Source organism: Emericellopsis cladophorae (genome assembly GCF_022114955.1).
Source record: "Emericellopsis cladophorae strain MUM 19.33 chromosome Unknown NODE_45_length_187309_cov_120_362465, whole genome shotgun sequence".
Lineage (NCBI taxonomy): Eukaryota > Fungi > Ascomycota > Sordariomycetes > Hypocreales > Bionectriaceae > Emericellopsis > Emericellopsis cladophorae.
In genome coordinates this window covers 157,382-179,134 of record NW_026250970.1, presented here as the reverse complement: position 1 = coordinate 179,134, position 21,753 = coordinate 157,382, and the positions used below count along the sequence as shown (strand labels likewise).

The window sequence follows — 21,753 nt, the reverse complement described above, 5'->3', positions numbered from 1 at the left end:
AAGAATCGCTCTATTCTTTGGTGACGCCTGGTAGAGTATATGTCCGCCACGTCGTCCGATTACTGCTCAGCAAGCATATTCTTTGCGGGATCTTGCCTCGAACGTTTGCCTTTCCGTGTATCTCCATCCGAATTGGTTTGTGACCGGGCGGCAGCTGATATGTTGTAAAGTCACGGGGCTCGATGGCCTCTCTAGGGACGTTGGTCCCGTCGTACGCGGCGAAAGGGATCGACTGCGAAGAGGTGGGAACTGTGGTGACGGACACGGATTTGTCTTCCAAGGTCAGGGAGATTCAAAGGGTTGCTGCCACAGACAAGTAGACTGACCTGAGTTGACGTGGAGAATGGCAAGGTGATTGTCATCGAGGTACTTAATGTCGACGGTTTGACGGTCTCCCAAATCAAGCGCACATGCATAGCTCCCCGTATTCGTGCTGATGCCGTTCTTTATGGCCAGCTCGAACCGGAACAGGTAGACTAGCCCTTGTTAGCTGCTACTGGTCTGCGCTTCCTGACCATTGACGCACCTCGGTTGCTTCCATCCTTGGAAGCAAGGGCAGCTTGTGTCATACAGCCCTGGTAACGTTAGAGTTGGGGATGCAACCAACGGCAGGTCTTGCTTACTGTGTCCAGCGCATGCATTCTGGTATCGTACAAATCCACCTTTCGGCCAAGGCTCATCCTGAGGGGGGTGCCAAACCTGACGCTTCGTTTCTTGGCCTCTGCGATTTGGGCAAACATCGTGTTGGACCAATGGATTCCAAAGTCGACCAAGAATTGGACCTTGGGCACTGCCTTCTTGGCTTCCTGCCTGCGCTCGAGCTTGCGAATTTGGGCGCGCATAGCATCTTTTAGTGGGATGCCTTGCTCAGCGTAGCCCCATGCTTCATCTCGATCTTGTTCGGCTACCTCCTCTAGGTACGCTTGCAGAGGGCTGTACACCAAATAAGACTCAATGTACGTCAGTGCTTTACCCGTGTTCAGCGTCGCCTCTCTCTCTGTTAGCTCTTCACCTTCAGAATTGGAGAGGGCAAGACGGTCAATCTGGAAGCGCAGCCATGCCGAGAAGGCTTTGAAATGATCGAGCTCATCCATGGTGTGGAGCAAGATCTTGTTGCCCACCAACATCAGGCAGCTCAATATGTCCATTACCTTGTTGATCTGCGCGGCGGTGAAGCCAATGTCTGCTCGATCATCGTGGAAATGAGCGAGGCCTCGGAGACGGCTGAGTATGATGATGCAACGTTCAAGTGCTGGGAGAAAGTTCTCATGAACCAAGGCCCGTAGGTTCTCCAGCCCAGAGACCACCGCCTTATCCCACCGCTTGTGTCCCTAAATTTGTGAGCATATGGCTTCCATAACAGCCCAATCACTTGACATACACGTTCCGCCAAGCTGTCGACGAGCCACTCTTTCACAGGTCCATGCGCGTGCCCTGTGACGAGAGTATGATACAACGCGGCGACGATGTTGTTTGGTCCTCGTTCCATTTCTTCTAATCCCGCTTCTACACTGCGCAGAAATCTGGTTGGTAATTCCCGTGTGCTCTTCCATTCGAATTGCATATGGAGCTGTGTTTGTTTCAGATATCGCAGCAACGTCTGCAACGTGGTCAACTTGGCGGCAAGCAATGACAAGTTGATCGGCACTGATGATATAAAGGGAAGATCCATTGGGACCAGGTGGAAGTGCTCGGGGCGTTCACCAGTTTCGGCCATCAGCAGTGCGTGCGTGGAGATATCCATGTGCGATGCCAGGCCCAGAAGCTGGGACGGACTCTGTGATCCTGATCCTGGTAGTCCGGGCCCAGGAAAGCTCCCAATGACGAATGAGTCGTGTATGCTGAGATGGAGTCGTCCATCAGTGCTGCCGACAATCATGACATTGACCTGATCATAGTCGTCAGGCTTGGGGTCCTCAAAGAGGAATTGGAGGCCGGTGCGAAGAGTGAACACTATTGCGTCCTCGCTGTATTTATCAGCCACATGCAGTCCGCAGAACAAGTAGGATCACTTACCCGTTCCCAGCACTGCTTCCTGGCAGTGGACTCAACTTGGGTAGCGCAGTGTCGACGTCGAAAAACGTCAGTTGCCTTGGTAGATTCGCCTCAATGTCCTTGTCCAGTGGCTCAGTATTCTCAAGTGCTGCACTCGAGATACCCCCCAAGGTAGCTTTCGACCAGCGTGATGTAATTTTATTGCAAGACCAGCCAACACATGCTATCTTCGCATCACTCCCGCTGGGGCAAACTTCGATATGGTGAGCAGCCTTGTTGTTTTCGAGTCCCATCAGGCGGACAACACCATCACTCCAGCCCACAGCAAGAAACTGACCTGTTGAAGATCAGTCAGATGAGGTCTAGGATGTCTAGGTACAATGCACGACTTGCCATCAGCCTTCCATGTCAATGTCAGCGCCTCGGGTGCTTTGACCCCAGGTGATCCAAGCTGCTGGATTTTGGACACTACTTGTTGAGGTGCGCGATGTACTCGGACATGATTCCCTGAAGGTTCTCGCGAAGCGCAAAGATCTAGAGTTGGACACCCTACCAGAAGCCCTTCTGGGACACGGTACTCGATCTCCGTCTGGCTGTAGAGAATGAGTTCTGCCATGTCGTGGTGTGCGCAGTGGGTGACTTCATGGCGTGTTTGGGAAGATTCGTGGTTTCAAAAAGACAGGCCGTACCTGGAGATGTTTGTGAACATCGCTTGTCGCTTCTACTGGAATTTACGAGGACTGAAGTGACCGAGCTCTCCTTCCTCTTACGCGTGGAGCCGCGTTTGAAGTACAGTGCGCACGTAATTACCTTACACACCGTACTGCACTTCGTCTGAATGGCTCCGTGCACATCCATTTTCAAAGCCACTTTAGCAATTGATCAAGTTGCGACCTTCATCGAACTATGAATTTTATAGGCGGTTGCCCCGAACTTTGCTGCACTCTTTTGGCAAGTCAATCGTTGGTGGCGGCTTGGCATCACCATAGTTCTACAGCACAGTGCAATCCGGATGTTTACGTCGTATGCCATCATCGCACGGTTCCAGATGACAAGGCTCTTTGCTTTGACGATCGTGGGGTGTGTGCTTCATGCCACGTTAGATTTGAGCCTGACCTGCTGCTAAGACTCTTGGGCGACCTACGACCCTCTTTTCGAAACCGTGCCCTAGACCAACGCTTCGCAAGACAAATTACAGAACCGTCTACTCGATCATGAAATTATCCGCAACAGTCCTAACATCTTTGGAGAAAGTGACCTCCTCTCCTTCTTCCAACAGGGACACGGAAGTGACCTATTTGTATTAGCATTGTCCAGCTTTATTCTCAATTCGACCAGAGTACTTACGTCAACCTCGACATATGGTGTTGTCTTGGTAAAGCGCACAGACATGGGGAAGAAATCATTCTCATCGCTGCTCTCCGCCTCGAATTCAAAGGAGCCACTGGGTTTCTCCTCGTCCACTGAGCCAATGTTCCATTCCAAGGCGTCGCCCGAGACATCATACGCAGCGTCAAAACTCGAGACAACTGGCTCGCTGCCCTGGTAGGGGATGACGACACTAACATCACGAAGCGAATCGCCGCCCGTCAGCTCATACTCAATTGTCAACGTGTACTTGCCCCCATCCCCGTTGACCCATACGGTGAAGGCGATAGGGCACGCGCTTGAGTCAACGCCTGCTGCGCGCCACCTCAGAACTCCGACTGCATTGTTCACTGGGAACCCCCGCGCTATGTTGGTCATCTGGATGACCCTCGAGTTGTTGAAAAGGTTCTTATCAACATTAGGGTGAGTGCGGAATTGTGCATTGTGAGAAGCCACGGCCTGTAGCGCAAGTTTGACCTTGGTCAGACTAGGGTCCGAGATGCGCAACGTCAAGTCGCCGCTGACGGCCAGTGAGTTGACCTCGCCATCCCTGGATAATTTGGCGCTAATGTTCTCGGCAATGGTAACGTGAATAGCGTCCCGGTCCAGCGTCGATGAGACTCGGGACTCTGCCGGCTCTGCGGCAGCCGCAGCGGGTGCAGGTGCCACGAGGGGTGAGTTATCAATCTCACCACCCATGTCTCCACGAACACGTTCAAACATGTCCGTCGTCTTCGACTTCTTCCCGAGCTGCATGCCCTTGCCCTTGGACACCAAAGGCTTGTTGAATGTCTTGTTCTTCTCCGCCTCGTACGAATCCACATTGGAAGTCGATTGGCTAGGAGGAGTGTATGTCGGGTAGACGGGCGTTCGGGGCATGCTACCACGACCGGTTCGCGCAGACTCTTTGCGCTGCATCTCGAGTTGCTTCGCCTTGCGCTTGCGCTCCTCAGTAGCTTCCAATTCCTTGTTTCGGGCGATGATCTCCTGGATCCGCTCCTCGTGACTCTCCATATCAAGGAATGTCCTAATCTGGCTGAGCGTAAGGTTCTCCCGATACCCAAGCGTCACCAGCTCGTCGAAAGCGCTCAGCAACTCGTACGCATTTCTCAAAATCTCCCGCTCATCGAGACTCTTGCATGCGCTGGTAACGACCTGCGCGAACAGGTGGAGCGAATCAATGTCTTGCAAGATGTTCGATTGGCGATTGGTGATGAGGACCATGTAGAGCTCATCGAGCGGCTGGTATACGAAGCGAACATTGTCTTGCTCAACGGTCGTATGCTGTGTGCCGCTTTGAGCGAGTTTCGGGAACGAGGCAAGGAGAGCTTCGACGCGGGATCGTGGCATCTCGCGAAACTGCCTGGAGAGGACAGCTTTCCCTCCACGGGTGCAGATCGAAGCCGCGAGGACAACCTTTGATGCGGTTAGGTCCCAAAACTCGGTGGCATCGCGATGAAGGGGTATCACTCACCATTCTGGCGGTTTGTGGATGCTTTCTTAAGGAGCGACCAGGCTCTATGTTAGTCTTATGGTGTCGGTGATAGCTGCTCAGGCAACATCATTTGGCTCTTGGACAGGCCCCTGGAGCTGGCCAAGCAAGGAGTTGGTGGGGCAGGCTAATCAGGTAGGCGGTGTGGCTTTTCTGCCTGGCTCATCGGCGTTCACACGGCGCCAGCATGGCCTCACGCGTTTATTCAAAGCTAGCAAGCAGATCCCCATGCTCTTGGCAAGCCATCTCGTCACTCGATATTTGGTATATGCCAAACTCTCAGACTTCTATTCATCACTGTCACGCATCTAGGGAGACCCTTACACATTCGATTCACTAACACGCTTCTGTTCAGCCCGCTACAGCCTGCGGCGCAGTTGGACCACCATCGGGCTGCTTATTACCTGTCAATCTTCGACGAAGGCAACTGGTGAAACCTGGTCTCTCCACGTCTCCCCTTCGCATTCACTACCGTGATCACGGCACACAAACTTAAGCGCTTTTTACGCATAGTCAAATGTCAAACTCCGTGGCAACAGTACCATCTACAAGCACGTCAAGTAGAGACTGAGCCTCTTCACAACCGCGCATACCTGCAATCTAAGTCGCGATTTGAGAAATTCCGCCACGCAGCAAGCAAGGTTCCGCCAAGTATGACCGACAGAGAAATGGACGTCGACACTCGCACGTCCACAGCTGTTTTCGATGACGACCTAATCGATTATGACGACGAGGACTTCATAGACCAGGCTGGCACGAAGGAAGAAACGCTCCACTCGATTTTAAAGGGTGTCGACAATAGCACCCTGAGCGAGCAGCCAACAGTAGGCACAGTGGATACGACAGACTTAGACGGCACCTCGAAGGACCAGACGCCTCTAGACATGGCACTCAAGGCAGAAACGACCAGCAATACGGCACACGAGGACGTTATATTTGAAAATGAGGTTGACGAGCCCACTGTTCAGGAGTATGTCGAAATCGAAGATGCTCAACATGCGGATGACCTGGGCGAATATTTGGAAGATATCCCAGAGCAACCAGCGGAACAAGCTGCAAATGAGGACCAAATTGAGCAGCAATATGAAGTCGATGATGGCGATCAGCAGCACGACGAGTCAATGGAAGGCATGCGCTACGGCGAAGAGCAGGATCAACAAACCGAGCAAGTAGATGAACCTGTCACCGAGGCGGATGCCAATGAAGAAGCAACAGTGCGTGCCCCAGTAGAGGAGTTACAGGATCCCGAGGACTTGGAGTCCCCGATGACCAACGGAAACGATGACACCGAGGATACGACTTACGTCGAAGAATTTGTCGATCATCCAGCTGAAGAAGAGAACCCAAAAGAGCATGAGCACCTCGAAGGCACATGGGACGGCGACCAAGAGGGCGAGGGGAAGGAACAGAACATTGCACCTGACACCAGGGACGAGGCCTTTTCGGAAGCGCCATTTGCAGCTGATGGCGAAGACCGAGTAGAGGCTTCATGGGCGAATGCCGAACAGGCTGCGGATTCAAGCCAAGAGAAGCACGATGCTGCCGAAGCCAACTGTCAAATCGTCACTGTGCAGTACAAAGGAGAAGAGTTCCCCTTATTCTCACGCGACGCTGAAGGCTTTTTCCCAGAAGAGACTTGCCTTGCTCTCACAATCGACCAGCTGCTCGCGGGTCTCCGAGTCGAACTAGAGAACGAGCTGGCAGACGAAGAGGAGCTTGTGTTTCAGATCGACGAGCTGGGTCTCGAATATGCTGAGGTTTGCCCATCCATCCTGGCTCGTCCGCTAATTGAAATAACACTAACTGTTATAGTCTTCGAAACCCGAGCACTGTAACGTGACGCTTAGCTACATACTCGAGGTTTTTAACCTCCTTGTCAAGAACCAAGGCCAAGATGACTCTCGAACCCTATACACCTATCTTTTCACGAAGACAAGTACGACAAAACGACTTACCTCTTTGTGTGAGAGCGCCAATACGGGACGGGGTCTTGACGAGATTTGTCAACTATTTGAATCACCCATGCCTCAAGCCGTACGCAACGAAGACGCCGAGAGTATCGAGCTTTACGAACAACTGGACGATTTGGAGAGCCCAGGTGACGAAGCTCAGGAGCACGACGGGGTTATTCAACCAAATTCAGCAAAAGAGCAGACCACCCCGCTACAGCCGGAGGCTCATGAAGACGACGAGGCTGATAAGTTCCACGACGAGGCCCCAGCTCACCCCAATCATGACCTTGTTGATGACAAAATTAACGATGCTGTCCATGACCCAGAGGAAGAATTCATTTTCCAGCAAGAGGGAGAAGAGCAGAACGATGGTTCGCAATCGAACGAAGCCCGGGACGCTGAGACAGGCGAGGAACAGTTTGTTGAAGAGCAGACTCCCCAGCCAACAATGGGAGACACCAATGGTAAACCAGCCGCTCTTCTTTATACCCTGGGCCCCTGGCGCAGCCACCACTACCACTACCCGTGCTCGTCCCATGAAAACACAGACATGAGCGCGGGCAGTTATGTTCTCAGCTGTTACAACGAACCAGATGCTGACTGCCCCTTTCCAGCTACCACAGAAACAGACTTATACGGGAAGTCGGCGGCAGTGAATGACCATGACGTCGAATCCGCCACGTACAATGGTCTGGCAGATGCCGCCACCCTGGAAGATATTGCGAGCCCGAGGCACATGCTGGATGACGAAGACGAAGCTCCAAACGCCACTTTCGACGTTGAAGTGCAGCCAGAGGTACCAGAGGTCCCTACGCTTACTGACGAGACCGACGACGCAACGTGGGACCCTGAATTCGCACAACAAGACGCAGAGCACGTGGTCTCGCCAAATACCAAGAGGCCCCGGGATGATGATGAGGAGGACATTGACTACGAACAAGGTTTTTATCCCCGTCCCAAACGTCGCTCTGATCACTGACATCCTTTAGAAATCAAACGTCAACGTTCATGAAATTGATATAACACACCAACGTACTAATCTCCTCGCTCTCAGCGCCGCCATCCCCTGAGGCATCTGGAACTGAAAGTATGATCTCAGTCCTTGATCGAGCAACGGCCAGAGGACCTCGAAAGACTGTAGCTGCTGCATTGCGGTCCAGCCTTCCTACTAATCTTCCCCACCTAAAAGTGTAAGTACTCGCGACGAACTAATGTAGGTCTATGTTGTCGGCCCTTGGCGACTATTTCTCGATTTTTGATTTCGCAATACCCTTGCAGCATTTCAAGTATTCGGCGTGGAAACGGGTTGCGCTTGCATGCGCTTGGAGTACAGGAGTTACCTTGGTAAAAGCATCCAGCAACAGCCTTCTTTGGCTGAGGTTAAGTATACCGATTCGACTTGACACCTATTGTCGTCGCCAAATATACGCGCCAGTTTAGTACGACGAAGCCTTTATGTAGCAAGACTGGGACGGAGGATCGTCATTTCGAGTTTGTGAAATTGACCACGAGTTGCAAAGAGAGTGCTGCTGTGCAATTGAAACCTTGGTGTCCTGATCATGAACAAGCAAACGTCGCGATGCCACCACTTTGTCGAAATCAGTTGTCTATCAGCGTCGTGGCGTCCCAAGAGCCCCATTGACTCGCAATGATCACGGCAAGGGCGGCATCTAATTACTCGATCTGTAAACACGTGAAAACTCCCGTCAGCCGAACCGCCATGCCCGTTTCTAATAGCAGGACAATGGGAGTACGCAGGCACTCAGGGGTTTGACGCTGGTCAGACTCAGAAGCTAGAGCCTGAAACGTAGCGCTAAGTGGGGGCTGTAGCCGGACGACGTGAGGGAGAGAATCCTGACAGTCGACTGCGTACGGATACCTGTGGCGGCTTTCGAGGTGTCGTTCCCAAGGTGGCTGAGCAACAGGAAAATCAAAACCTACCGCATCGTCGAGTCCGTGGTGGATCAATAAATTCGCATTCCATTCCCTCCGGCCTGACTGCTGCAGGGAGACTTTGCACACTTTGCTGTTAATGCACGCCACCAGGTCGCACTGGGCAGTAGCGTTCTCAGCAGTCAGTCATCCCACTCGAGCCTCCAGTCGCGCAACCGCTGCGACGAGGTGGCCATTTGACACTACTACCTCCACCACCACCACCGAGTCCTCCACACAACCATCTCAACGACCAACGGTAGCGCGCCAAATCGGCTTCCCGATTGAACCCACAGTGCCGACGTCCAGTGGCTCTCGACCCCTTTCGCGTGCCAACTACACTGAGCGATCTGTACTTTGCGATCGCTGTCGCGCGACCTTCCCTCGCTACGCAGAGACGACAAGACTGAGCGACAATTGACGACAAGATCTTCATGATCACGAGCTTGACGACCTTCCATTCTTTTCGATAAGACGGCGCCAGCGCCAGCGCCACTGTCACGCACGACACGAACACACGAGACGGTTCCCGAGCTTAAATATTCTGCGCACTCCCTGGATAATTCGACATTCGCTCGCCTGGCGCGAGTTATAAGTCTCCATCTCAGAACGAGTCGCCAAAGGCGCAACTCAAGACGGACATTGCTCTCGCTTGCTTGCTCCGTCCGTTGTCAGGACTTGGCCTGGTCCGCTCCGTACTGCGAATTGATTATACAACTGCTACGCTCGTTCTCAGCACAATGATGGAAAATATCGAGGACAAGTACGCCATACAACCTTCGCCACGCTGAATGCAACTCCGTTTGATACAGCACGCTGACGTGTCGATAGGTATATTGGCCTCGGCCTGGCTATCTTCTCGGCCATGGCGATTGGCACTAGTTTCGTTATAACGAAAAAGGTTGGCGCAACCTCCTGTATCTCCTTCGCCCATACAGCGGCGGAGGGCCATCTCGAACAAAACGCTAACTATCGGTCCAGGGCTTGATACAGGCAGAGGAGAGGCATGGTTTCGAGGGCGATGGCTTTGTCTATCTCAAGAACCCTCTTTGGTGGGCAGGCATATCTACGCGTGAGCATCCCCGTGATAGCGAATGCAAATGCAGCAGCTAATGGCGTGGTAGTCGGACTCGGAGAAATCTTCAACTTTGCAGCGTATGCTTTCGCGCCGGCAATCCTCGTCACGCCCTTGGGAGCCTTGAGCGTCCTGATCGGCGCGGTGCTGGGATCCTATTTCCTAAAAGAAGAGCTGGGGACACTGGGACGGCTAGGCAGTGCCATCTGCTTAATCGGTGCAGTGGTCATCGTTTTGCATGCGCCACCAGACGAGAATATTGAGACCGTTGATGAGATCCTCAATTATGCGATACAGCCTGGTACTGTACATCGAACCTTCAATTCTTGGCTTCGCTGACCATGTTAGGCTTCCTGCTCTACGCCATCTCCGTGGTCATCTTTGCTGTCTTTATGATCTACAAAGTTGCCCCGAAACATGGCAAGGATCAGCCCATGATTTACATCTCCATCTGCTCCACCGTTGGCTCGGTCTCGGTCATGTCCGTCAAGGCTTTCGGCATTGCTCTGAAGCTCACATTCGCTGGGCATAATCAGTTCTCTCATCCCTCGACATACGTGTTCATGATTCTCACGGCTGTGTGCATCTTGACACAAATGAACTATTTCAACAAGGCTTTGGCATCGTTCCCCACCAATATGTGAGTACAACAAGGACCACATGTCTCAGTCTCCCTGCTGACATACCTAGTGTCAACCCCCTTTACTACGTCACCTTCACTACAGCAACGCTCTGCGCCTCCTTCATTCTTTTCAGGGGCTTCAATACTGCGAATGTCGTCAACACGTTGTCTTTGCTCTGCGGCTTCTTGATCACCTTTGCCGGTGTATACTTGCTCAATCTGTCTCGGGGAGATCCGCATGGCCAGAAGCTCGCGGCCCGCCGAGTCCATGACGACGCCATTGGTACAGACATGGTCTCAAGCTTTCAGACTCGCCGCAGCATGCAAGCTCGTCGCAGTGGTGAGATGGGACGCTTCAGCCTTAGCAGCCAGAATGGTGACCGCGAGGGTCTCATCCGCGCCTACGATGCGGAAGAAGCGAATGGCTTCGGCCTGACAGACCTGGCGGAAGACAGCGGGAGTGAGAGTGGGGATCGCAGACCGAATGGCAGTGCTCATGCCAACGGCAACGGCAAGGCGCGTCAAGAGACCATTGAGATGGACACCCGGTAGTCTGCGTAGTGATGAAACTAGTTGGCTTTCCAACTCGCGCTCATCCAGTTTTGACGCCGCATTTTCCCACACTGCACCGCCTGTATAAATATCAAGCGCCACCTCTTCCTCAGCGACAATGACAGCCATGTCGCTGGTAGAAGAGATCTGATATTGTGACGATTGGGATACTACTACCTTGCTGCGTCACGATATCGGTCACCGGGCTGCATAGTTAACGATGGAGTATTAGAAAGGGTAAGGGGTAATGGCGTTACGGGGGTCGGTCATGTTTGCTTTCGATTCATGGAAAAGGACGGGCTCGAGGCATGGTCGTGTCGGCTTTGCCAGTCACTCGAGCAGATATTTCGGAAGGCTCAGTCCAAATGTTGGCCAGTGTCGTTTTATTGCCCATGAGCACGTCTGGGACAGTGCTTACTAGAGGAGATATTAGACATCATGCTACACATTCCGCATATTTTGCACGTTGATCGGACAAAGTAAATTGTTTTTGCGTCATCATTCGGGTCTCATTTCCATGGCCTTTTACCATCGCATGTAATTGAACCCCATCCAGCGCCTAAAACCCAGATGCAAATGATTGATGGACACCACAGAGGCAGACCACACCGCCCTCCTCGGTGGACATACCATCGTCCCGCCGGACATTCACCAAGCTTCCTCGTCAACCTGCGGCTCCTCGGCGATTGCATTCTATTGCTCCTCAGCTTCGGCCTGCTGCTGCTCCTCGCCCTCACCCTCCTGGGCCCGGACGTCCTGGGAAGCCTGGGCGGCGGCAGCCTTGGCACCGTAGTCCTGGCTCACGGGCTGGAGAACAGCCTGCTCCTCTTTGGGCTCGATGATGGTGACAGCGTCAGGGAGAGTCTTCTGGGGACCGGCCTTGCCCTCGGGGTCAGAGCCGCGCATGATCTTGACCTTGATACCCAGAACACCCTGGCGGAGGAGAACGTGGCGGGTGGCAGAGTCGATGAACTCCTTGGCGGGTTGACCAGAGTGGATCATGAAGCCGTCAGTGAACTTCATGGACTTGGCACGGGCAGCACGGAGCTTGCCGGAGACGACGACCTCGCAACCCTTGGCGCCAGACTCCATGATGAAACGGAGGACACCATAGCAGGCACGGCGGACGGCGAGACCGTTGAGAAGCTTGTAGCGGAGGGACTCGCACTGAGCGACGGCGGACAGACCACGGTTCTGGACCTTGGCGGCGTAGAGGGAGACGGAGTTCTCAGGGAACTTGAAGCGCTTCTGGATGAGCGAGGTGAGCTCACGGATGCGGCGGCCCTGCTCGCCGAGAACCTCCTGGGTGTGGGTGGCGCGGATGATGATGTCGGTGACGGTGGGCGTGACGCGGACCTCGACGCCGGAGTAACCCTCCTCAGCGAGCTCGCGCTGGAAGAACTCGTTCAGCTCGGCGTAGAAGACACCGTCAGCGACGAACTTTCTGCGCTTGGAGCTGTGACACGATACAGTCAGTACAGAATCCCGTGTGAAGCCATCTCAATCCCTCCAAGCGACAAGTGTGCACCCGGGCGAGGGGCAGTGCGGTTCGCAGTTCGACGGTCGAGAATGGATTGGCAGGCAATGCGAGGAAGAAAAACTCACATCTGGGTTCCTGGGTGAGCCATCTTGACGGATGTTATGATTTGGATCGACCGGTCGGTTTGGCGTGGGGTTGGGCGAGCAAAAGGTCGAGGCGGGCTGGCTCTCTGTGAGATTGTCGTCGCGATGCACCAAAGTTGGCGTTGAGTGCTGTCCCTCAATTTTCGCTGTGGGTTGAGCCCTAAGTTTTTTTGGCTGGCGATTTCGAGGTGGGCCCCACTGCCACCTTGGCAGTGCGGACGCGATCCGCTGGGCGTCGGATAAATGTTACTGCGCTAGCCCGTCCAGCGCCAAGGTACGTACCTGCCATGCAAGGTTTTGTGGACCGGACCGGACCTCGAAGCTTGCGCTCCTGCCCGTGACTGCTGGGCCTGACCCAAGCTGCTCTCTCCCCGTTGGTACATGTAGCTCATGACGCTGATGGTGATGCCGCCCCGCCATGTGTCCCGCTGGCACTGGCAATCTTCGAAATCAAGAACCTGGAGCCCTGCGTCACGGCAACAATAATACCGATACGTGACATTGCCTTGTGCACCGTGAATCACAGCAAATTTATTGTTCGTCTCAGTCTCACGAAATCGATATTGGCGCTGCCCTTCCGTTCAGCTTGTTCTACAACCAACAGACCCCGACTTATCCGCTGCACTGATCAGCGTTGCTTTGGTCTCCAGCCGGTGACTGAACGGTTGTACGCCCGTCGCAGCTTATCTCTACCCTCGTACATAATCACCGAAGATTAAGGGTGACAACCCGATACATCGACACTGACTGTGGTATTTTTGCTGTAACCTGGGAGCTGTTGGGTCAGGATGGACGCCCGCTTGGTAGGTCAACCGTCAATAAGGCGCTATCCGTGTTGACGCAGACAGAGCATTGAAGGCGTCTCGGCCGTCAGCGGTGGCCAAACGAATGCGGGAAAGCTTCGCCTGACCGACTTCCACCTGGTCTTCTGTGCACCCGTGCCCAACTCCACGACAGACCCGTCAGAGAAACCTCGGACGCGAGAGAAATGGATCCCTTTCCCCATGATCTCTAACTGCGTCTATCGACCGGTGCCGCCGGGGTCTAGACAACCTCCTACTATACGTCTACGATGCCGCGACTTTACGTTTATCGCATTCAACTTCACAAACCCGGACAGTGCCCGCGATACGTATGAATTCATCCGAACGCGCACATGCAAGCTTGGTACCGTCGAGAAACTCTACGCGTTCAGCCACAAACCGCTTAAGAACGAAAAGGCTGTCGACGGGTGGAACTTTTACGACCCTAAAGCCGAGTTCAGAAGGCAAGGTATCAGCGAGAAGCTTCCGGACAAGGGTTGGAGGGTTACGAATATCAATCACGACTACAGCTTCTGCGACACGTATCCAGCGGTCTTGGTGGTTCCCTCTAAGATTTCGGATAATGTCCTCAAATACGCTCGAGATTTCCGGTCACGAAACCGCATACCGGCGCTGTCATACATTCACCCAATCAACAATTGCACAATTACCAGGAGCTCCCAACCTTTGTCAGGGATGACTCGTAAAAGCAATGTGCAAGATGAGAAGCTTGTGGCGGCGTCGTTTTCAGCTTCGGTTCCTATCTCCTCTGAGGACGGGACGCCGACTACGAGCCAGCATGACCTAAAGGAAGATATTCCTTCCGCTACTGCTGCTGGCGCACCTGCATCCGACCTTGAAAGCTTGGAGGATGATATGTTGGCAAACTCAAAAGGGCCAATGTGGGACGAAAAGACAGGAAAGCGGCTCATTTACGGCGCACAACAGAACAACTTGATCGTCGATGCTCGCCCCACGATCAACGCAATGGTAAATCATATCCAAGGTATGGGAACTGAGAACATGGACAAGTACAAGTTTGCGTCAAAGGCCTACCTCAGTATCGGAAACATTCACGTCATGCGCAAGTCACTGAAGAAGGTTGTCGATGCCCTCAAGGACACCGACCTCGTCCCGCTGGGACCGGCGCGCGAAATGCTGCACCAGAGCGATTGGCTCAGGCATACCCGCGATGTTCTGGACGGCGCTTCTATCATTGTGCGCCAAATCGGCTATCACCACTCCCACGTTCTCATTCACTGCTCTGATGGATGGGACCGTACGAGTCAACTCAGCGCGTTGGCGCAGATCATGCTAGATCCTTTTTTCCGGACGATTGATGGCTTCATCACGGTCGTTGAGAAGGACTGGCTGTCATTTGGGCACATGTTCCGACTGCGTTCCGGCCACCTGAACCACGAAAGCTGGTTCAGTGTACAGAAAGATGCATTTGCTGGTTCTAAAATCCAACCAGGAGAGAGCGATGATCGGAACGACGCATTCCAAAACGTCCTCAGCGGTGCGAAACGTCTCTTCAACCAGAGCAGCAAAGACGACGGAGATCTCGATGCCGTCAGCGAGCAGGCCACTGGCAAGGTCGTGAATGAAGAGGCGACCACCCCAAACATGACGAGTCCCGTCTTTCACCAATTCCTAGAATGTGTGTACCAGTTGCTTCGGCAATTTCCGGACAGATTTGAGTATAACGAACGCTTCCTTCGCCGCCTCCTATATCACCTGTACTCTTGCCAGTACGGCACCTTTTTGTACAACTCTGAGAAGCAGAGAAAAGATGCCCGCGTCGCGGAGCGGACTTCGTCTGTGTGGGATTACTTCCTCTGCCGCCGGCAAGAGTTCACCAATCCTCAATACGACCCGAATACCGATGACCACGTCAAGGACCGCGAACGAATCATTTTCCCAAATCTGACGGAAGTCAGATGGTGGCATCAGCTGTACGGCCGCACAGATGACGAAATGAACGGCGCTCTCAATGCTGCTGCCACAGCCGAGCAGGATCGCCAGGCAGCGATTTCTAGTCTCCGCGGTGAGGGAACACCTCGGTCCTCGACTTCAACACCGCAACCCCCTGGTTTAGGCAAGGGCCACTCTGTGCTTGCCGCCGTTGAGACAGCCCATGAGACGTTGACCCCCGATGATGGCACTCGCTCGCGTAGGCATAGTGCGTCTGCCGAGGATCGGAATGCCTTCACCGCTCTCAAAGACGGCATCGCGGGCTTGGGCCTTGGTAAAGGGATGCTTGGAAATGTCGCCCCTAACAGCGACGGGCACCCGAATGCGGAAACGGTTTCGACACATATACCAGCACCACAGCGTAGCGACCAGGAGCTGCGAGACATGACGTAGGATATCATATTCCAGAGAGGAGACCAGCACCATCCCTACCTGGTTTTGGAAACTCAAGACACGCGGCGATATCGACAGCGTACGCTCTCGCAGATCGACTGCGATATCGTCGAACCACCGCCAGATGAATCCTAGCAGGTCGTCCAGCTACGCGTGGCCGACTGGAACAGTGGCGATACCGACGAAGGAGGCGGCAAAGGCTGCCTTCAGCGACAGTCGAGCGTAAGCTCGCTCGAATCGAACAGGAGCAGCCTCTCTAGCAAAATCCATAGACACGCCAAAGTGTCATCGGATGATGGCCTGCCGAAGCGCCGATCGTCAGAAGCAAAAGCCAAGGGCGATACAACCAGTTGACCAAGCCTCGTGGCGCGACGAGAGTGCCGTGATCAAGGCTTTGCCTCTGGCGTAGCTCCTCGACCTTTGCAGGTGTCGGAGTATGGACGCTATCAAACCAGAACGCAATCATGTGCCACAGCGTTAGAAGATCTTCAGAAAGTCTAGCTGTCCCGCGGAGACGATTGTCGTCAGCGAAGCACAGAACAGCGACATTCATAATAGACATCAAGAGTTCATCTTCTATGCCAAGTTTAACATTGCTCTAGCTTATGCGAGAAGACGGAGTCTAGGTCAACATGATCTTCTCGAACATTGTGCTCTCAGACCCATCTGGTTGATGTCTTCTATCAGCCCTTCTCCTTGTCTCGGTCATAGGAAAACCTCTAGGTTTATCTCGAGCGTGCTGACGGGGTATCTGAGAAAGATTAGCGGCGATCAAATTGTCCATGGGGTTTGACTTACCTTATCTCAAACTTTTCCAGCACTGAAGGATGCAAGATACCGAATTCACCGATACGACGCTCCTTGCCGCCCAACCGCAGATAAACCGAAGCGGCATGGCCTGCGAAGAAGGTGTCTTCGTTCAACTCTTCAATCCAGTAGCCGTCGGGTTTGCCGGGATTCTCCCTGACCTCGTAGTCTATGCTCTTTCCATGCAGTCCCTCTTCGTTTGTCAAGAACGCGGTGCGCAGCATTGACAACACGCGATCCAACAAGCCATGGACCACCTCGAAACCACTGTTCCTCCCACACCAGGCAGCGGCAAAGTGGCGCTCGTTGTGCGCTTTGCGCTCGAGTGACTCATCCTTGAAGCCGACGTCAGAGACCTCGAAGATCTTGATGGGCACGCTGTGGCCTTTATTCTCGCGGATGGTCTTGAGAAGACCTGGGAGGAGCGAGGTGCGGACAACCTGGTACTCGAGGGTTTTGGGGTTGGCGAGGCGGATCACCTTTGTGCCATCATCTTTCCGGTTCAGCCACTCAAAGTTCTCCTCGTGGCTACACAAGATGAGGGGCATCACTTCGCTCCAGCCTGCCATAGCAGCCTCAATGCGGACGATATCGCTAAGCTTGTTCACCATGAGGGGACCACCGACAGTGGCACTGCGACTGGGTGCGGTGCGGGGAAGATTGTTGAAGCCGTAGCAGACGGCTAGATCTTCCATGATGTCGCACTGGTGAAGCACATCCGGGCGAGTGATAGGCACTTCCACGTCGAGGAGGTTCTTGTCGCTAGTCGAGGGCTTGGCATGGTAAGCCATCTTGCTGAGAAGCTTGCAAAGCCCCTCGGGAGATTCGCCAAGTCCTGTGCAGCTGTTCATGTAATCAACCTCAGCTTGCGCCACCCGAGGCTTGAGGGAAGGGGTCACGCGAGTAAGGTTGTTGTGTTCAGAGACAATCTTGACGGGCTCCACTGTGAACTGCTCAGTGCAATACTCTGAAAACATTGTGACCATCATGTCGGTGACAATCTGGAGCTTGGTGAGGTCGGTAGCGGTAATCTCAATGAAGATGTTTGTGGTGTTGAGGGTGATTTTGGAGTGGTCGCCGTTGATGATGGGTGGCAGCGAGCAAACGACACGGTTCGCGTCATAGATGACGGGGTAGACAGGAGCGTCGCGAATGATGTGAAGGAAGCGACCAAGATGCTTGTCGTTCTCGTAGTAGCTCATGAGCTCCTCAGCGTTCATCTCCTTCTCCTGGTTCAAGGGTCGGAAGCTGATATCTCTTGGGGGCTGTGCCTCGTAGGTGAATGGGCCCTTGACGGTATCCAGGTCGTGTGTTCCGATAGAGACCAGGGTTCGGTTGCGGGCCAGGTTCGCGTGGAGCTTGTCTTGCAGGGCAATGAAGGAGTTGTAGCGATCCTGGTCGAACTTGATGCCGCGCAGCACGGCACCTGCGACCAACGGTCGAACCTGAGCTGTCTCTGGCTTCACCACGATAGTTGGTTCGTCCGCACTCTTCGGCTCCACGATTCTGTACTTCGGCGGTGGTATCCGGCCCAGAAAGACATTGAGGTTGAGGGCAATGCCCTCGAAGCAGAGCATGTCATATCGATTGGCGGGGATCTCGATTTTGAGCTGAGGCGGTTCCTGTACGCCATTGACGACGGGTCGTTCTTGGTTCTCGGTGTCCTCATCGAGTTCGATGCCATAGTCGAAGCAGAGATCGTCGAACTCTTCGGTGGTGAACCTGTAGTCGAGGCGACCGTTAGCCACGTTGCATTGAAGTCGGCGGTGATGGTGGGGGAAGGAGGGGCAGATGCGACATGGTGGTGGGACAGGACGTACTTCTTGCCGAGGGCTTCGAAGAGCTTATACTTGTCGACACCTATGGTAGGCATGCTTGCGAGGCGCTTTTGATATGGGCCGGTCAAAGAAGATTGTCGTCTCGCAGCTACTGTGCGGGTGCCGTGGTTACGTCTGGAGAGCAGGACCCTGGCGACAACTTTTTGGCGGGCGGATTTGGGGTGACTCAGTTCCAATCGCCAAGTCGCACTGTACATAAGGTACAAAAGGTTGTCGGTCGGCGGTCGCATGGATTTTCCGGCATGAAGATGTTCCGCCCGAAGGCGCTTCCAACTCCAGCTCATCTGCGGCGCTGGCGGGCGGGCGGGGCACGTCAGGCACTGACGGAGACGTGAGCTTCCAGGATTGGATTGCTGCTAGATACTGTGGCACTCGCGTGCTCGATGTTGTGAAACGCTTTAACAGGAACTGTGTTTGCGAGTAAAGCTTGTCTTAACTCTAGTTATGCACGTGGTGACCTCAGTGATCTCGAAAGCCTTCTTTCCTTCTTATCACTTTTTTACACATTCGACGGGGTCCAATTGCAAGAATCCAATTTCATGAGATCGAGCCTCACGGAGCTGTGGCTGGTCCGTACGGAGGTCCCACGCTAACAGCCACACGCATCAGCTCCAGTCGTGCCCCCGCCAGTGCTTGTCCTCCTTTACCCATCATTACCTGCCCGATCCCTACATTATTTCGGCCCTTCGATCTCGCCCTTTTATAAGCTGATCAGTGTCTGCCACCCGTTTACGAATCGGCGACATTGCTGCAACACGCGACGTCCTTGTTCGGCTGCGAATCGATTTGACTGGCTTTGTCCCGCGCCAGTGAAGCTCGATTGGTACCTCCACCGCGCAGGCCAAAACCGCCTAACGCCCCCATCGCTGTTTCCCTCACCTACTCAAGTCTCGCGACCAACGGCTCCTAGCCACCACCTCCAATCTCCCACCTGAACCACCCAGAACCCGACCACATCTTGCAGTAGCAACACAGTTCGCCGAAAGAAGTGCGATGGCCGACGAAGCCAATACGAGCGATGGGCTCTATCCCATTGCCGTACTCATTGATGAACTCAAGGTAAAGCGGTGACTTTGGAAGCTCCCGTCACGTCCCGATTCTGACTGTGCTCAGCACGACGATGTTCTGTTGCGCTTGAACGCCATCCACCGCCTCGGCACAATTGCACTAGCCCTGGGACCCGAGCGAACGAGGGACGAGCTGATTCCTTTCCTCGACGGTTGGTGGCCCTGAGCGCACAAAACAAGATACACATCTGACGTCAATCTAATAGAGTCGGTCGAGGACGAAGATGAGGTGCTCGTTGCACTGAGCGAGGAGCTAGGCAACTTCATGGAGTATCTGGGAGGCTCTGAATGGGGTCACGTCCTGCTCTCCCCCCTTGAGAATCTCGCTGCGATAGAGGAGCCCGTGGTTCGCGATAAGGTTCACAAAGCCGCGTCTCATACAAGAGAACCTCGACTAATGCTCTCAGGCCGTCGAATCGCTCAACAAAATTGCCGCCGATTTATCTTCTCAGCAGATCGAAGAATACTTCATTCCCATGACTCTCCGTCTCGCTAAGGCCGACTGGTTCACATCCAAGGTTTCGGGTTGCGGTCTCTTCACAGCTCCCTACAGCAAGGTCAGCGCGACGTCGCAGGAGCAGCTTCGGCAACAGTTCAGTATTTTGGTCCACGATGAGACGCCTATGGTTCGTCGCCAGGCTGCGACCAACCTGTCCAGCTTTGTCCGGGAGATGCCCCCGAACATTGTCGTTGACGAGATGATACCCCTCTTCCAGCACCTTGTGTCGGACGACCAAGACAGCGTGCGCCTATTGACTGTGGAGACACTCATCGCGATCGCTGAGTCGGTCCCCAAGGATCAGCAAAGTAGCCATGGCGTGCTTTTGACATCCCTACGCAACTTGATGGAGGACAAAAGCTGGAGGGTCCGCTACATGATTGCAGACAGATTCGAAAAGGTGCGTCTCGTGCACCCAAATGACAGGCGGCATACTGACGGAGATGATAGATCGCCAAAGCAGTCGACGATGAGGTTGTTTCCAGAGACCTGGTCCCAGCATTTGTGAAACTCCTGAAAGACACCGAAGCGGAGGTCAGGACAGCGATCGCCGGACAGATCCCGGGTTTCTGCGGCCTGATCGACCGCACAGTTGTCCTGAACGACATTATGAGCAGCATTGAGGATCTCGTTTCAGACACATCGCAGCATGTCCGGGCCGCCCTTGGCACACAGATCAGCGGCCTCGCCCCCATCCTTGGCAAGCAAGAGTAGGCCGGAACACCGGAACTACGTGTGAAGCGACGTTGCTGACAAGACGCAGGACCATTGATCACTTGCTGCCCATGTTCCTGCAGATGCTCAAGGACGAGTTCCCTGAAGTACGCCTACACATCATCTCAAAACTTGAGCTCGTAAACCAAGGTAAGTGGGCCACCAGTGCTTGTGACCTCTCGCTGACTCTCTAGTGATTGGTATCGACTTGCTCTCACAAGCTCTGTTGCCCGCCATTGTGCAACTCGCTGAGGATAAGCAATGGCGCGTACGATTGGCCATCATCGAGTATGTCCCGCTGTTAGCAAGTCAGCTTGGAGTGGAGTTCTTCAACGAGAAGCTGAGCACGCTGTGCATGGGCTGGCTTGGTGACACCGTCTTCTCTATCCGAGAGGCTGCCACGCACAACTTGAAGAAGTTGACAGAGGTGTTTGGGGTTGAGTGGGCTAACGAGGCCATCATTCCACGCGTCATGCAAATGGGCAGCCACCCCAACTACCTCTACCGCATGACGACCTGTTTCGCTATTTCCGTGAGTGGAGCGCGAGGCCAACCCTGTGCGCTGCATGTGCTGACCACACTAGACTCTGACGAGCGTCGTGAGCATGGACGTGATCGACAAGTCGATATTGCCCATGCTGGACAAGATGGTGGAAGACGACATCCCCAACATCCGCTTCAATGTTGCCAAGACATACGCCGTTCTTGTCAACGCTTTGCGGAAACTCCCGGAGGAGGGCACTTTGTACTCGTTGGAGAAAGAAGGCACCGAGTTCAGCCCGTCCCCCCGCGGCCAGGAGCTCATTCAAGAAAAGATCATGCCCAAGCTCAAGAAGCTCCAGGAGGACGACGATGTGGATGTTCGGTTCTTTGCCACAACCGCAAGTGCAGACCCTCCTGCGGCGGCGGCATCAGCAGTACCCGTGGCCGGAGAACCAATGAATACGTCACCATAGATGAGAGTAAAATAACAAAGCATTTGTCACACATGGATCAAGCTCTGCCGTCTCATAACGAACTGGCTCAGGGAAATGGGCGCATGCAGCA

General features: G+C 53.9%; 8 protein-coding genes across 8 annotated transcripts; 4 read left to right on the top strand and 4 right to left on the bottom strand.

The window, feature by feature from the left end:
- Positions 1–10: 10 nt before the first annotated feature.
- On the bottom strand, positions 11–2,611 carry J7T54_002833 (anaphase-promoting complex subunit 4; the record flags this gene model as incomplete). Its single annotated transcript, XM_051508546.1, has 7 exons — positions 11–249; positions 327–476; positions 527–575; positions 624–1,331; positions 1,382–1,967; positions 2,319–2,332; positions 2,549–2,611. 7 exons carry the CDS (start codon positions 2,609–2,611, stop codon positions 11–13), a joined length of 1,809 nt encoding a protein of 602 aa, XP_051360421.1.
- A 588-nt stretch (positions 2,612–3,199) lies between these two features.
- Positions 3,200–4,840, bottom strand: J7T54_002832 (uncharacterized protein; the record flags this gene model as incomplete). The annotated part of the gene is made up of 3 exons (XM_051508545.1): positions 3,200–3,289; positions 3,343–4,779; positions 4,838–4,840. 3 exons carry the CDS (start codon positions 4,838–4,840, stop codon positions 3,200–3,202), a joined length of 1,530 nt encoding a protein of 509 aa, XP_051360420.1.
- A 668-nt stretch (positions 4,841–5,508) lies between these two features.
- On the top strand, positions 5,509–7,786 carry J7T54_002831 (conserved glutamic acid-rich protein; the record flags this gene model as incomplete). The annotated part of the gene is made up of 4 exons (XM_051508544.1): positions 5,509–6,612; positions 6,668–6,791; positions 6,888–7,271; positions 7,422–7,786. 4 exons carry the CDS (start codon positions 5,509–5,511, stop codon positions 7,784–7,786), a joined length of 1,977 nt encoding a protein of 658 aa, XP_051360419.1.
- A 1,693-nt stretch (positions 7,787–9,479) lies between these two features.
- J7T54_002830 (Magnesium transporter-like protein) lies at positions 9,480–10,988 on the top strand (the record flags this gene model as incomplete). The annotated part of the gene is made up of 6 exons (XM_051508543.1): positions 9,480–9,502; positions 9,571–9,640; positions 9,721–9,811; positions 9,864–10,115; positions 10,163–10,454; positions 10,505–10,988. 6 exons carry the CDS (start codon positions 9,480–9,482, stop codon positions 10,986–10,988), a joined length of 1,212 nt encoding a protein of 403 aa, XP_051360418.1.
- A 693-nt stretch (positions 10,989–11,681) lies between these two features.
- J7T54_002829 (40s ribosomal s3) lies at positions 11,682–12,616 on the bottom strand (the record flags this gene model as incomplete). The annotated part of the gene is made up of 2 exons (XM_051508541.1): positions 11,682–12,444; positions 12,594–12,616. 2 exons carry the CDS (start codon positions 12,614–12,616, stop codon positions 11,682–11,684), a joined length of 786 nt encoding a protein of 261 aa, XP_051360417.1.
- Positions 12,617–13,399: 783 nt separating this feature from the next.
- On the top strand, positions 13,400–15,781 carry J7T54_002828 (myotubularin-related protein 6/7/8; the record flags this gene model as incomplete). Its single annotated transcript, XM_051508540.1, has 2 exons — positions 13,400–13,414; positions 13,460–15,781. 2 exons carry the CDS (start codon positions 13,400–13,402, stop codon positions 15,779–15,781), a joined length of 2,337 nt encoding a protein of 778 aa, XP_051360416.1.
- Positions 15,782–16,486: 705 nt separating this feature from the next.
- J7T54_002827 (Phenylalanine--tRNA ligase beta subunit-like protein) lies at positions 16,487–18,461 on the bottom strand (the record flags this gene model as incomplete). Its single annotated transcript, XM_051508539.1, has 3 exons — positions 16,487–16,532; positions 16,580–18,310; positions 18,409–18,461. The coding sequence occupies 3 exons, from the start codon at positions 18,459–18,461 to the stop codon at positions 16,487–16,489; spliced, it is 1,830 nt and encodes a 609-aa protein (XP_051360415.1).
- Positions 18,462–19,419: 958 nt separating this feature from the next.
- J7T54_002826 (Protein phosphatase PP2A regulatory subunit A-like protein) lies at positions 19,420–21,662 on the top strand (the record flags this gene model as incomplete). Its single annotated transcript, XM_051508538.1, has 8 exons — positions 19,420–19,485; positions 19,540–19,645; positions 19,700–19,851; positions 19,901–20,392; positions 20,443–20,702; positions 20,756–20,856; positions 20,901–21,238; positions 21,291–21,662. 8 exons carry the CDS (start codon positions 19,420–19,422, stop codon positions 21,660–21,662), a joined length of 1,887 nt encoding a protein of 628 aa, XP_051360414.1.
- Between the last annotated feature and the right edge of the window lie 91 nt (positions 21,663–21,753).